Source organism: Scyliorhinus torazame, chromosome 1, assembly GCF_047496885.1.
Source record: "Scyliorhinus torazame isolate Kashiwa2021f chromosome 1, sScyTor2.1, whole genome shotgun sequence".
NCBI classification, from domain to species: domain Eukaryota; kingdom Metazoa; phylum Chordata; class Chondrichthyes; order Carcharhiniformes; family Scyliorhinidae; genus Scyliorhinus; species Scyliorhinus torazame.
This window is the reverse complement of record NC_092707.1, coordinates 56,494,802-56,511,213: the sequence shown is the minus strand read 5'-3', so window position 1 is coordinate 56,511,213 and position 16,412 is coordinate 56,494,802. Positions and strand designations below refer to the sequence as shown.

General features: G+C 46.5%; 1 protein-coding gene across 4 annotated transcripts in view; it reads left to right on the top strand.

Annotated features, from left to right (window-relative positions):
* The window catches only part of LOC140407971 (calcium/calmodulin-dependent protein kinase kinase 2-like), a 217,390-nt gene that overhangs the window by 135,239 nt on the left and 65,739 nt on the right, over positions 1-16,412 (top strand). For all 4 annotated transcript variants that reach the window (XM_072495131.1, XM_072495132.1, XM_072495130.1 and 1 more), the window contains one exon: positions 1,606-1,739. In XM_072495131.1, coding sequence (XP_072351232.1) covers positions 1,606-1,739 — 134 coding nt within the window. The remainder of the gene's footprint in view (positions 1-1,605; positions 1,740-16,412) is intronic.

The following is a 16,412-nucleotide window of genomic DNA, read 5'->3' as shown; positions in this document are numbered from 1 at the left end:
AAGAAACCCAAGATAAAAAAAGATGTGCCGCACAGGTGTGTTGCTATCTGAAAGCAAAAAAAGAGAAAAACCATGGGATGCAAAGAAAAAGAAACAAAATGGGGGACAGAGTCACCGGAAACTCTGGGTCACGCTTCCGGACAGAACAGAGGTGTTCCACAAAGCGATCACCCAATCTACGTTTAGTCTGCCCAATGTGAGCAGTGAATATAGTATATGAAATTGAAAGAAGTACATGTAAATTGCTGGAAATGGTGTTTGGGGCCTTGGATGGTGAGGAGAGAGAAGGTAAAAGGACAGATGTTGCATTTCCTCTGTTTGTCTGTAAAGGTGCCATGGGAAGGGGCGTGTCTTATAGATGATTGACATGTGGATCAAGCTATCACAAAGGGAACACTCCCTTTGGAAAACAAAGGGTGGTGGAATCATGCTGGAACTGAAGGAAAAGATTTGTTGACCTCAGAGGCTCATGGGGTTGAATGTGAGGATAAGGGGAACCCTATCATGGTTCTGGGAGGTAGAGGTGAGAGCAAAAGTATGGAAAATGTGGCAGACATGACCGAGAATCCCACCAAAAACAATGGGTCATAAATCTTTGAAGGGAAAAGAAGACTTCTTGAAAACACTGGTGTGGAAGATTGCAAAATTGGAACGGATGTGATGGAGGAGGAAGAACTCAGAGAATATAATATCCCTACAGGATGGAGGGTGTGAGGAAGTGTAGTCACCGTAACTGAGAGTGTTACTGGGTTTATAATGAATATTAGTTGATGGACTATCACTTGAAATGGAAACAAGTAAAGGAAGGGAAGAGTCTGAGATTAACCATGTGAAATTGAGAGAAGGGTGGAAATTGTTGCCGTGAGAGATAAACCCTGTGAAGTGGAGAGAGATGCCGATTATGTGACTTGTATTTCCAGTGGGGAAAGCTAATGGAATAGAAAAGGTAACATATAAAAAAAGCTAAATTCAGTTTTGGTGATTTCCATTCTCAGGGAAGAGAAAAACCTTGATCGATCGGTTACATAATGCAAATGCACTCGGTGTACCATTTGGGCAACCTGAAATTGTGCAAGATTCAGCCCAACAGGTTGTGCTACTGCTGGCTTTTCTGGATCAGAAATTGTACCCATTGTTTCACACTAATAGTATAATCATTCTCACTCGTTCCAAAGCTCAGATTTTTTCTATATTGAAAAGATATAATGTCTTTCCCTAGCATAACATTGGTTCTGTCATTGGATTCCTTAGATGAACAAACTTAAGTTATCGTTTATTTTGTGCTGTAATACAAAATTGTGATGAAAGGTTATTCATAATGAACCATTAATTTCAGTATGTAATAGGGCGGCACGTTGGCGCAGTGGTTAGCACTGCTGCCTCGCGGCACCAATGACTCGGGTTCAGTCCTGGCCCGGGGTCACTGTCCATGTGGATTTTGCACATTCTCCTCATGTCTTTGTGGGTCTCATCTCCACAACCCAAAAGATGTGCAGGGTAGGTGGATTGCAAACTAAATTGCCCCTTAATTGGGGAAAAAAAATAATTGAGTACTCAAAATTTTAAAAACAAAATTTGAGCATGTGTTTCTATTCTGTTGTCTAGGCCGTCCCCCACCTCGAGGTGTCAAAGCTGCTCCACAAATCTCGGCACAGCTTAAAGGGCCTTTGGATAGCGTGTATCAAGAAATTGCCATTTTGAAGAAGTTGGATCATCCAAATGTTGTCAAACTAGTTGAAGTATGTTTTACTTTTCCTCTCTCTTTTACTCAACAAGTGCTCAGAGAAGCATATGTATATGGATGCAATTTGGAATATCAAATTTTCCATTTGCATCCATATATATATGTGAACATAACTTGTCGCCTTCGGCATTTTTGAAGTACTGTCAGATTTTAATCAAATCTCATTAATGTTTAATTATTCCAAAAAGTGAGCACATCTGAGAACCATCTTTGTCATGTTCTTGTCACTTTAAGTAATAATGTTTTCCTTCAATCATTTAAGAATCTCTTTATTACATTTATTATCAGCCCCTGGCTATTGTTTGAGGATCGGTTGCAAAATATCATCGATGTACAAACTATGTGCCTCGCTTTTCCACTCCAAAAAGGGTAGTGAAGAAGGGGCACAATGTTGGAAAGCACTACCAAATTACATGTCTGTTTTTGGAACTGGTGTAGGGATTTCTACTCCTCAAAGTAGATTAAGGAAGATTTGCAAAAAGTAAATAAAGATACTTTTTTCTAGTTGTGGTTTTGTGAGGGCCATATCAAAAACGGAGTATTTCACTGTAGTGCAAAACCTAAAGATAATAGGTTATAAAGAAGGGTATTTGAAGTAATAGAAGAATGCAGATTTTTTTCCCCTAGCGAATATGAGTCTCAAATTATTAGCAGGTGTATCACAGTGCAACCATACGAGGAGAGGATGACTCATAACACGGCAGAGAAAGCAACCTGTAAATCGATCAGTTTGTACAGTATAAGCAAGTAAACACACTTCTCCAATGGGTTTTGCATCATCACAATGCCATTATACATTTGTGCACGCACCTTTCATGAACACATTGATAAAATATACTTTGTAAATCATAGAATATCTGAGTAATATGGTGCAAACTAGAAATTCTGTGCTCCTTCCATCTCCGTTGCCTTGCATGCCTTACAAATCTTTCCTCCTGTGAAGTTCTGCAATAACTTGCTCATAAGAAGTGAACCTGCTCACATCGTAAAGTTCATGATTTCTTTTATACTCTGTCCATCATTATATGCAAGTTCAGTTTGATATTGAGAGCAGTGGGATTGAGATATTGTAACTTTGTCCATGGAAGTGTCTTCACTCAGCCTATTCCTTCTCATCATGGCATGTCTAATGTGATTTGCATAATCCCCATTTTTCGTCTCTAGTTTATTGTCAGTTCAGTGCTCTTACATATTTTTTTAACTTTTGTATGTGAATATTTGTGTCCAGTGCAATATTCATGATTTGCTTATGTTTACCGTAGCATTGCTGAAAAAAAGAGACATGTCAAAGCTTTTCATGTTGCACCCATCAAGACACTTGGCAAATACACCAATGTAAGAGGAAAACAACAATTTATACTGTATGAGAAGAGAGTGCTGATTGGTTCACAAGCGGACTCTCATTGGTAAGAGGTGTTGCCACAGAGAATGTACCAGTTGATGATGACTCACAGTTAACTGCAAGCATTGTTTGAAATTTAAACCATGCACTTTGACCCTGATTAATCAAGGTTTTGCCCTGAGGAATGAGTCAGTGAATGGTTGTCACTTCGTTTGTTGAGCTGAAACAGGTGCAATGTGTGTACATGTTCCTTCTGTCTGCAAAAATTGTTGTTTCCACCCTTTTAAAAAATATATATTTTATTCCAAACATATTCAACATACTAACACAACCTTAACGTCCAACAGAGTATACAGTTTGTACATATTTTCCTCATTTATCCCCTGTGACAAACAGCTCCTCAAATATAGCCATGAATGGCCTCCACTGTACCTCAAAGCCCTCCTTCAACCCTTTTAGAGCAAATTTGACTTTCTCCAACCTGAGAAGCTCGTTCGTGTCTCCCAGCCAGGGGATAGCACGGTGATGCAGTGGTTAGCACTGCTGCCTGACAGCGCCGAGGTCCCAGGTTCTATCCTGGCTCTGGGTCACTGTCAGTGTGGAGTTTGCATGTGTTTACGTGGATTTCGCTGCCACGACCCAAAGATGTGCAGGGTATGTGGATTGGTCACGCTAAATTGCCCCTTAATTGGAAAAAATTAATTGGGTACTCTAAATTAAAGATTATATATATATATTTTTTAAATGTCTCCCTGCCATGCCGCAATTCCTGGCAGCATGGCCGACCTCCAATTCAAAAGCATCCAATGCCGGGCAACCAGAGAGGCGAAGGCCATGACATCGGCCCCTTCCCCTCCAGCTCAGGTGCCCTCGACACCCCAAATATTGCTACCAAAGGGTCTGGCTTCATCTCGACCTCTACTGTCTTTGATTAAGTCCCGAACACTGCCTCTCAAAAGTTCTCCAACTCTTTACACTCCCAGAATAAATGAGCATCGTTCGCCGGCCCCCTCCCACACATCTCGCACCCGTCCGCTACGCCTGGAAAAAACCCGCTAATCCGGGCCCGAGTCATGTGGACCATGTTCACCACCTTAAATTGAATGAGACTCATCTTTGCACAGGAGGAGGTTGAGTTCACTCGATGCATTACGTCTTACCAAAGTCCCAATCCTATCCCCCTTCCCAACTGCTCCTCCCACTTCCGCTTGATCTTTTTCACGAAGACCAAGCCCTGCTCCCCCAACCACCCACATATATCCCCAATCCTACCATCCCCACCCCTCATCCGGGAGCAACATTTTCTCCAAAAGGATATACTCCGGTAACTGAGGTAATGAAGGCAGCTCCTTGCGCCTAAAGCCCACCTGTCAATATCTAAACTCACTCCCCTTGGTAGCTTAAACCTCATCTGCAGCTCCTCTAGCTCAGCAAACGTTCCCCCCCCCTCTCAAACATGTCCCTAACCCCTCCTCACTCCATCTCCAATACATCCCATCATCTCGCCTTCTTCATATTCGCTGCCCAATAATAATGCAACAAGCTCAGGACCACCAGCTCCCTTTTCCGCCTTTGCAACAGAGCCCTCTTCGCCCTCTGCGCCTTCCCAACCCATACAAATACCGGGATTAGTGCATCTAGCTTCTGAAAAAAGGCCTACGGGAGAGACTGAAACACAAACAGAAATCTTGGCATTATGTTCATCTTCACCCCCAACACCCTCCCTGCCAATATCAGGTGCAATGCATCCCACCTTTTAAGGTCCTCCTCCACCAACCCCATCAAATTCCACTTATGCATCGTGGCCCACTCGTGCATAACCTGAATCTCCATGTGCATCACCTTAAACTGTATCAGATTCATCCTTGCACAGGAGGAGGTCCCATTACCCTACGCAGTGCCTCACTCTATACTCCCCAATTGACCGGCCCTCCCAACTCCCCTTCCCATTTTTCCTTGATCTCCACCACCCGCTTGCCTCCCTGCTCCCCGAGCCACTTGTACATATCCCCAATTCCTCTCTCCCCTTCCACGTCTGGAAGCAGCCTATCCCGGCAACCTAAGGAACCCCCTCCAGACCTTTTGCGCAAAAGTCCCTAACCTGCAGATACCTGAACTCACTCCCCCTCAGCAGCCCCTTAGCTCCTCCAGAGTGACAAAAATTTCCTCTAAATACAGAACCCTCACTTTGACCAGCCCCTCTTCCTTCACATGCTTTCGGAGGGATCCGTCACGAGCAGCAACAGGTCATCAGCATACAATGACACCCAGTGCTCTATGATGCCCTCTCAATATCCCACCACTCAGCCGAGGCCCGAAGTGCCATCACCAAGGGCTCAATCGCCAATACAACAATAACTTACCCCCCTTGCCCGGCTGGCCTTGAACACCTAATTTATTCTCTCTGGATCCAATACCACATTTCTCTCACCCCCACGGCCTTCACCTGAACAATTTCCCTCGCCGCTGCTTGCTGCGTCAGCTGGTGGGCCAGCATGTGACTCACTTCTCCACATACTCACATCGCACACGCACCCCCGCACCCTTTGTGTCCAAAAAAAGGGTTAGGTGGGGTTGGTAGGTTACAGGGATAGGGTGGAGTTGTGAGCATAAGTAGGGTGCTCTTTCCAAGGGCTGGTGCAGACTCGATGGGCCAAATGGCCTCCTTCTGCATTGTAAATTCTATGAACAACTCCTTTGTGGGGGCCACAGAATACTTCCTATCTACCTCAGTTATCTTGTCCCTCACCATCCTACTATGGGCCTTGAACAAAATAATTTCCCCCTGGTCCACCGCCTTTATGGATTCCCAAACGTGGCTGCCGATACCTCCCCATTCTGATTAAGCTCAACATAATTCTTAATCGCCACTGCCACCTTCCCACAGAACTGCTTGTCAGCTAAAAGCCCCAAATCCAACCTCCACCACAGTCTCTGTGCCTGACCTGAACAAAGTCTCACATCTAGATAATGCGGGGCGTGGTCTAAAATCACTGCTCCTGCATATTCCTCTCCCAACGACACCACCCGGCTCACCACAAAAACGTCAATCTGGGAATATACCCTATACACATGCGAGAAGGAGGAGTACTCGGGTGCCCCAAACCTCCACAGATCCACAATCCGCATCCTCTCCATAAGCCCTCCCATTTCTCACACCATTCTCAACCCCCCCTCCCTTAATCAGCTGGTGAGAGTCCAAATCCGGGATCGCCACTAATAGCCTCTTCATGAATCTGGCATCTTCCCAATTTGACACATGCATATTAACCAACACCAGCGGAGTCCCCACCAGCATCCCACTCACTGTCACAAACCTCCCCCCTGGGTCCTGCACCTCACAAGCCCCCAGAAACCCCGTTTTCGTATTCAACAGTATGACTGTTGCCTTTTCTGTGGCTCTGCTGTAACTACGGCAATCAGTGAGTTTGCCCTCCTTTCTTTTGATATCTATATTCTAATGCTCAGAGTCGCCAGGTATCGAATGATACCACCACAAGGTTCAACCGGCTATCAATCAAAGAGCCAAACACCAGTTAGTTGGTTCAAGGTCAAGGGTACTTTATTTACACACACAATTAGTCATGCAACATACACTACTAGTTAACTACACCTATCGACTAAGACAACCTGTACTTAATTTCAGGCACCCGGCTTAGGTCAGAGGAAGAGTGGCCATTGTTCGATTCTGGATCTATCGAGTCTGAAGAAGTAACTGCTGCTCAGCTAAGCTCATCTGTCTGGTAGCGGGCGTTGAACTTGGACTTGCTTCTGGTGGTGCTGCGATTGGAGATGGTCATAGCCGGGGCGCCAGGTCCAAAAGAGGCCGAACACATGGTGGACTCTCTTGGGGGTTTTCGTGCTGTTTTGGGCGGTGCTTCAGTTTGGACCCCACTAATTGGGTGATCCCTGATCACTATGTTCGATTCGAACCAATAAATGGACGGGTGCCTTGATGGTTGGGTGTGTCCCAAGCGGCCACGGACCCTGTTGTTTACGTTTCCCTAGTACAGGGAGTGGCGCCGAAATGTCTGGGACTGTACCGGTCGCTCAAGTACCAGTCCTTTGTCTTGGTGGAGATGGGCCATCAAATGCTAATCGGTCCATCAAAATGCTAATTGGTCGGAGTTTCGATACTGTCTGGATTCCTCACTTGCAAATATACATTTCAGGCTCTAAGCCTGCCTGAATCTTGCTCTGTCTATTTTACCCGCTATACTTTGCGAGCTTCTCTGTTCCTGGTTGTAAGTGGCCATCCCAGATGGCTACACTTCGTCCTCTTGATCCTCAACGCGAAGCGTGAAGGATCACACTGCAGGATCTTCTCCTGTTCTTTGACATGCCGGGTACCCTTAATCAAGGACAGATTCTACCCTACTCTGTCCTATGGGTCAAAATATTTACCTAAAGTTCCCTAACACAACACATATTCTAAAAATTCCTAAGGGGGCATTTAACATTCAAACCTACATTCCAGTCTCCTTACACAAAAGGGGGAACCTCTAACTAGACTACACTCATGCTGCTATTTAACAATCAAAGAACTTATCTTACAATACAAATAACCAATAGCAGCATCACATTCCTACTTAGCAAATGTCTATGTATAAAGAAGTAACTTTATTAAAGAAACAACAACCGCGGAATTTATTAGGGAGGAAGGGTTCAGAAAGAGTGTGGGGTTTGCTGGAGTCTGAGGAAAGGGGCTCTAAGTGTGCATACTGGAGGGCGGGAGGTTCTCCTTCTCCATTTCCACAGTCTGATTGTCTGGATAATACTGCACAATATAGCTATAACCAGTAGGGCTTCTACTGTGTATGACAGGGAATACCATTTTATGAGGTTCTCACACCATGTGGGGGTACCAGTGGCTGTGTTTATGTGTGGTGTAGTGTCCGGGCTGGGGGTGTTGTGTTGGGTAGTCGTGTTCGGGGCCTGTGTGGTGAGGGAGGTAGGGGTGGGTAATGCGCACAATTGTATTGTTCCAGCGACGATCATGATGCAGATCAACAGGTTCGTCTTCATATTGTCCGTGCTTTTTTCCGTTTTTAAGTATCTTCGTATCTTCCTGGGGGTACAAGCATAATATCTGTTATTATCTTGTTGCTTAATATCTCGTTTGTCTGTCTATTTCTCCTTATCGTCAATTTCCCACTTCGAATCGTCACCATATGTGACTATCTCATTTTTTTTTTTTAAACAACCATTTTGGAGACAAAACATCGGGGGGGGGGGGGAAATTCTGTCACAGCGCGAGCACTCTCGCAGCTTGTGTTTGATGGGCTGAGTGGACGGACAAATTCTCCGTCCTCTGCAAACCCGTTTTTCAACCAAGTGATTCGAACATGTAAATAGCAGGTGGGGGATAGCAACCGAAGGGTTGCCGGAAAGGGGCAAAAGTTGTGGCAAAAGTGCATTCTTTAAACCACAGATGTGAAAAGAACAGCAAAAGAGTTTCAAAAACAATTCTCCGAATGGTGTGCATATGTAGGGTGGTGACCAGTGTCGTTGCTCCACTACCCGAGCTTGGCTGACCAAATGTATAGGGGGTCCTCCGGCAGGGCGGGGATAAGTGCCGTTACTCCACTGCCTGAATGACATTCCAAGAGCGGTAAGAATGTGGAAATATATGGGTTCCAACAAACTTGTTTCCTTAACTGCCATGTGGCGTCAGAAGAGTAGTTATTACTGTATCAAGAAATTATTCGGGAGGCCGACACACAAAATCGTACAAGAGAGAACGTACAACATTTAAAAAACAAACTAAAGAAGAAAAGCGGGCAGGTTCCATCAGAGTATAGGACACCGTAAATCTCAATCAGTTCCTGACTCTCATCATCTGGACACCTCAAGGTTCCATTCCAAAAAGGGTCTCTCAGGGATTACCATGGTGGGAGTCAGACTCGGAGTCATTACCATCTCCCGGGTGCCAAACTCGTGCCTGGAGTTTGAGTGCCAATGCAGCATGTGCCGATGTGGGGTCCATTTAGTCATTCTGTGTCATACAGGAATTATCGCGGTGACAATGTTTCATGTTCCATAGGGCAGTCGGGGCAAGGGTGGTGTCGCTATCGTCGGTGGCGGGTCAGGTTCCGTAGAGGGCAAATAAATCGTCTCAAAGGGGTTGAACATATCATGGGCGGTATCACTGGGGCTGTAGTGACTGGGGCCTGGTCTGTGTGTCCAGTGTTCGGGTCTCTCAGGGGCGTCAGTTGTGCTGTCACTGTCGCTAGCAGCCGAATCAAGCGTTAGGGTGAAATTTGATCCTGGGGGCGGAGTCAAGGTCGTGTCTGTGGACATGCTGTTGCTGCTGGGGGAGGGCGGGATTGGGTTGTCAGTGGGTGGGTCTCCGTTGTCTGCCATTGCCAATGAGAGTGGCAAACCTTAAGCTGATTTAAGCTGATGGAACCATCCTGACTTTCCATTCGGATATGTGATTTTATAAACTGAAGGGCTTACTTTGTCCAAGATTGAATAGGGTCCTGCAAATTTAGGGGAGAAGAATGAGCTGGGGTTGTAGTGGGAGATCATGATTTGCTGTCGGGTGTACTGTCTTATCAAAGCAGGCCTCACTCTGCTTTCATTTAGCGCCTAATCGAACAGCTACAGCGAGCTGTGCTGCTTTAATATTCTCTAACATGTTTTGGACTGCTTTCTCATGGGTCAGGGCGGTGACTGCAGGGCTGGCCAGATCAAGCCCAAATAAATACTCGGTACTCTTCATGGGTCGTCCGGTCATGAGGGTATGGGGGTGTAACCTGTCGAACACGACACCGTGTTTCTAGTAAACATCAGTGCGAATGGGAGCACTGTGTCCCATGTCGTGTTGTGCTGCTGCACCATTTTTCTAAGGGTGGCCTTTAGTGTCCGATTCATGCGTTCCACAATGCCGCTGGACTGCAGGTGATAGGCAATGTGGAACATTTGCTTTATCCCAAAAATTGTCATGACATTTTTCATGACCCTGCCTGTGAAGTGCGAACCTTGGTCCGACTCAATACTACGGGGGAGTCCCCATCTGGTGAAAATTTGCTCGGTTAGGATCTTTGCCGTGGCTGTGGCCGTATTTGTTCTCGAGGGGAAAGCTTCGACCCATTTCGTAAATGTGTCGATTACAACCAATGCATATTTGTATCCATTTCTGCAGGGGCGGAGGGGACCAATATAATCTAACTGCAAGTTTGTCCAGGGGCCATTTACAGGGTGGGTGTGTCGTAGCTGGGCGTTTTTTCGCATATCTGTCCGGGTTGTTTTGTGCACAAATCAAGCATTTCTCAATGTAATGAGATTGGATTGGATTAGTTTATTGTCACGTGTACCGAGGTACAGTGAAAAGTATTTTTCTGCGAGCAGCTCAACAGATCATTAAGTACATGAGAAGAAAAGGGAATAAAAGAAAATACATAATAGGGCAACACAACATATACAATGTAACTACATAAGCACTGGCATCGGATGAAGCACACAGGGTGTAGTGTTAATGAAGTCAGTCCATAAGAGGGTCATTTAGGAATCTGGTGACAGTGGGGAAGAAGCTGTTTTTGAGTCTGTTCGTGCGTGTTCTCAGACTTCTGTATCTCCTGCCCGATGGAAGAAGTTGGAAGAGTGAGTAAGCCGGGTGGGAGGGATCTTTGATTATACTGCCCGCTTTCCCCAGGCAGCGGGAGGTGTAGATGGAGTCAATGGATGGGAGGCAGGTTTGTGTGATGGACTAGGCGGTGTTCACGACTCTCTGAAGTTTCTTGCGGTCCTGGGCCGAGTAGTTGCCATACCAGGCTGTGATGCAGCCTGATAGGATGCTTTCTATGGTGCATCTGTAAAAGTTGGTAAGAGTCAATGTGGACATGCCGAATTTCCTTAGTTTCCTGAGGAAGTATAGGTGCTATTGTGCTTTCTTGGTGGTAGCATCGATGGGGTGGACCAGGACAGATTTTTGGAGATGTGCACCCCTAGGAATTTAAAACTGCTAACCATCTCCACCTCGGCCCCGTTGATGCTGACAGGGGTGTGTACAGTACTTTGCTTAAATGTTGGTTTTTAAATCAGGCCACCAGCAGAGAGGTCTGAGGTGGACAAGAGTGGATTCTATCCCTTGGTGTCCATGTCCATCATGGAATTTACAAATGATCTCGTTCCTGTCCTGGGTGGCGACTACATAAATGCCATCTTTTAAAATGATTCTCTCATGGATCGTTAAAGAACTTTTTAACTTTTCGTAGGGAGCTGGGAAGGTTCCTTTTAAAATTTCCTTCAATGTCTCGTCTTCCTTCTGTGCTTGGGCTAAGTCGTGAATTTTGGTCTGTGAGACCTGAACTGCGTGTACTGGGACACGCTCGGGGGGGTTGCCAAAAGTGGCCATGTCGTGAGCCTGCCTTCACTAGGGCGTCAGCTTTCACGTTACCGGGTGGGGAGGAACGGTGGTGACTTCGTAATTTGACAATGCCATATTTTCTGCCTTTGCTGTCTGGAGGATGTGTTTGAGTAATGGCGCTGAGGGTCGAGCTTTTCCTGCGGCGGAAATAAATCCTCTAGATTCCCACAGGGGTAGGAATTCTGTCAGGCTGTTGCAGGTGTACAAACTGTCTGAATATATGTCTGCTGGGGTCGGGAACGAATCGGGGTGCTGGACAATGTAAGCGATGGCAGCTAACTCGGCTGCCTGCGAACCTAAGTGTCCAGGCAACTTTAAAGCGATCTCTTCCAAAGCGCGTCCCTGCGCGTCCTATACATAAATCCTACATCCTTAGATCCTTTTTCCATCAAGGACTGTGGAGGAGCCATCTACATAAATTCTCAAAGCTTTGTCTGTGAACTGCGTCGTCTGTGGTCGGATGCCTGTCTTTTTCGGTACCGACTTGGGAACAAAGGGGCCTGTACTGTGCTTGGGGGCTATGATCTTGCACTCGTGGGATTCCTGCATAGTGCAAATTGTCGGCCAGAAACGTGTGCGTTTTGTCCGTATTACGGTAATGTCACATCCTTGTAGGAGTAGGGTCCATCGCGCTGCTCGAATTTGGCTTACTGTGCCGTCCTTTAGTCTGCCGTCTAATAAAAGCTGTGTCGGGGTGTGCTCGGTCAAAATGGTTATGGGTATGAGTCCGGTTATGTACAAGAAGTACTGTACCGCCCAGAAAACTGCTAGTAAGTGCCTTTCGCAGGCTGAAAATCCCTGTTCTACTGGATCTAAAACTCGTGAGGCATAGGCTACGGGTCCTAAACGAACGTGCCTTTCCTGCAGTACGGCCGAAAGGGTTCGGTCAGTGGTCGCTATCTCTATCGCGTATGGGAAGTGTGGATCTGGGGCTTGCAGAGTGGGGGCTGTGTTCAGGGCTCATTTCAACGCATCCACGGCATCCGTGTGCTGTGGAAGCCATTTCCATGTGGCCTGTTTCTTAAGGAGCTCGGAAAGTGGGGCTGATATTGTGGCGAAACCATCTGTGGTTTCTACAATAACCGACCAGTCCTAAAAATGACCGGAGTGATGTAACGTTTTGGGGCAAGGGCAATTTTACAATCGAGTCTATGCATTTATGTTCTATTTCACGCTTCCCATGTGTGATGACCGTACCTAAATATGTGACTTTTTCCTGGAGGGTTTGGGCTTTCTTGGAGTTAATTTTGCATCCAATTGTTGCGAGTAGTCCTAATAATTCCGAAAGAAGCGAGATGTGCTCTTCCTTGGTGTCCGTCTGTAGGAGCAAGTCGTCCACATACTGAACAAGGCATTCCGGGCAGGAAAATTTAGATAAGCCATTCGCCAATTGTCTGTGAAAGATGGAGGAGTTGTGGAAGCCTTGTGGAAGGCATGTCCACGTGTACTGCTGTCCCTAGAAAGTGAACGCAAATTTAACTGGCCTGCTTTGTCCAGTGGTATGGACCACAAGCCATTGCTAATATCCAATACCGTGAAAAATGTTGACTGGAGTCCCTGTTTTAACATGGTCTAGAGACTCGTGGCAACGGTGGGGGCTGCTAGTGGAGTCACTTTGTTCAATTCCCTATAATGGATGGTCAATCGCCATGAACTATCTGGTTTTCTTACTGTCCAAATCGGGGCATTGTTCGTTGACGCTACGGGTCGAATCACTCCTTGGTTCAATAAACTTTGGATTACCTTGGCTATCTCTCCCTCGGCTTGCTGGGGAAAGCCGCATAGTTTCTGGGGCTTCAGATAGGGACCTGTAATGTTAACCACTCCTGGGATTTTGCCGCAGTCATGCTTGTGCTGGGCAAACGATGCTTTGTCTTTTCAAGACCTCTCTAACCGCTTTGTCTGTGGTAATGGTTTGTGGATCAAACCAGTACTCTCCTACTGAGCTAATCCTGTGTGCATAGTCTCCTACTGTGAGCATGGCAGGGGCGTGCACTGCTCTAGCCATTTTCCATATACATCTATTAACGGGATCGAACGAAAGGTTGTGTGCACTCATGAAATCTATGCCCAGGACGTGTTCTGCTGCCTGGGGTAAATCTACCAAAACGACCGAGTGTTTTGTTCTAATATTGCCAATCTGTACATCCACAGGGGCTGTGATGTGTCCCTGCTGGAGGTGACCTGTAAAGCCACTAAGGGTAATGGTGTCCGTAGTGGGCCATATATCTCTCTGGTACATCGCGGAGGAGTTTAACATGGTTCGGGACCCTCCTATGTCCTAAAGGAACTCTACTGGGTGTCCCCGGACTGTGCCTGCAACTACCGGTCTTCCGGACTTATCCCAAAGGGTATCGCAGAACCAAGTTGGGGAGCCCGAACACCGTCAATTGGTGCCGTTTATGGCCAAACTATCTAGCACTAACATTGTGGATGGGTCTGGCATTGTTTCTAGGGGGGGCATTTGTGTGCTGATTCCATTGCTGTTTTGGGGGGGGCATTGCATTCTCGTGCGTAATGTCCCTCGTGTCCACAATTATAACATTCCTGTGTTTTAGGGTGCTGCGCGTTACTTCTGCCTTCATTTACCCATGCGGGGTCTTGGTGTGCCCTTACTGGATTCATTGTGGCGTCTACTCTCTCCTGCTCTGTCTTTCTCTGTAGGGACTGTTCCCAAGCTCTCGATAATCGTTTCAGTACCCACACTTCATTGTGTGTCGGGCCTGAGGGGTCGTAACTGGCACATGCCTTCTGTCCTGCCTCTGTGGCATGGGATACTAGAGTACGGGTCCATTTGGCCGTATCGTCTGCTGTTAAAGGGGTGCGGGCCAACTCACCAAATACAGCGGTAAAGTGGATCCAGAGGCGTCCAGCAAACGCTGTTGGATGCTCTCCCTTTTTCTGTCTGCACTGGTTGAGTCATTCTACCGGATCTCCTCTATTATAGCCAATGGCATCTAAAATGGCTGTTTTCATGTCTTGGAGGCTACCTCCTCCTACATTCTGTGGGTCAGGAAGGGCTAAACTAACTGACGGGTCAAGGCACATCACTATGAGCTTTACCTCTTCCTGCTCGTCTAAACCATACATGAGGGTCTGTTGCTTCATTAGTTCAAAAAAGTGATGTGGGTCTGATATGGGGTGGAAAGTCTCAATCTTATCGTGGGCATCTCTTAACTGGGTGATGGTTAATGGGGTTGTATACACAAAATCGGGTTGGTCTTCCGTGGTGACCCTGCGCTGCGTAGTGATGGGGTTCATGGTTGGGTTCTGTCTGTGCAGTCGGTGGTGCGGGTGCTTTCCTTTTCGGGGCCTGGGGGGCTCTATTCTGGTTCTCTGTCTCACTCGCGTACCGTTGGGGCGTTTCACTGAGATCCTGCCAATCGGGGCCATCTTCGTGATCTAACTGCGAGCCAAAGGTATCTCTGAACCCGTTCTGGTCGGATAGCAGTGATTGCAATCTTGCAATTTGCTGCCTGCACTTGACATGATCTACCGAACTCTGCCTCTGTTCCGTGGTTGAACTGTGGAGTGCTCGGAGGGCTGCCTTCAAATCATCGCATTGTTTCCTCAATTGTTCAGCCTGGTTCTCTGTTTCTTCTCTTACCAGTACCGCACGTTGTGTGTCCTGGTAGGCCTTATCATACTGAATCTGGAAGCTGCTGAGGTGGGCAAGACAAGATTGGTGTGCCCTCTTGACATCATCCATCTCCTTGTCCTTCGCCACTAGCTGCTCCCGGAGCTGCACATTTAATCTCTCGCTTTCACTAATGTCTCCCTCTGTACTTCTCTCCTTCTCCTCAAGCTGCCTACGGAGCATCCTCATGACCTCCTCTGTGTCTCGCAATTGTGTCAAGCAGGACATGATTGCCGTCGGCTTACAAACCTTACTTAAACGTTTTTTGTGGATCTCGGTCAGGCTGTCCCACCAAGTCTGTCCTATGCTGCCAGGACCTGTTTCCTCATTTGCGCAAAATTCTGACCATAGGGGCCATCCTTTCCCCTTTAGATATCTCCTCATCTCTTCTTCCCATACTGGACACTGTTCTGATCTGTTGGTCGCTGCGACCTCGGGCTCTTGTAGATGCATAAGGCGTTCCATTGCCTTCATGGCCATCCCTACAATTACTTATGTCTCTACCGGGGATTTGGAACAAGGGGGGATAAAGCGGTGGTGCAAACACAGGTACGGCGCAAGCTATTTTCCGGTTTAGGCAACTCCGGAAAGTTTCACGCAACATAATCTATCGAGGTTACCTTATATCCCTTTGTTAGTACGCATGCAAATTACACACTTCCGAATTATGGAGGTTTGATCGATACTGGTTTCACTTGTGGTTTCTTTTACTTTGTCAATTTGGATTTCTAATTCAAACACTTTTGTGGGTTCTCTCTGGGTCGAGTCCCACCTGGGTCGCCAATAACTGTTGCCTTTTCTGTGGCTCTGCTGAAATTCCCCAAAGTTCAGGTAAAGGGGGCCAAAACCAACTACTTCAAGCAGGAGCCAGCCTTTGTGTGACCACTTCATGGCCGCTACAGGAAGTCTGTTGTTTTCCCCCTTGGTATTCTTGTGAGGTGGCCTAATGGAGGGCAAGACTAAAAGCTTCAACATGTCTCTTTTTTTTTCAGCAATAAATAGGTTCCGTGCTACCAAACAACTATATGTTGACTACTTTAAGTCTTTCCGCTTCTTCCAGACTTTCATCCTCAATGTAATTAGCAGCACACTTGATAGACAAACATTGGGGCTGTTTTTCCTACTGAATATTTCATAAATGCAGCTTATTATACGTCAAGGGCCAGCTTGCTAAAATATCCTTTTTCAATTAGATGTTGTCATTAGCATTCTCAACAACTAAATTAGACATTTTGACACCAGTGAGTGGGTTTGTAGCTGCTTTAGGAAAGCTACAAAAGGCAAGCTTGTGGACATAAGATAAGGACAAGATTGGGCT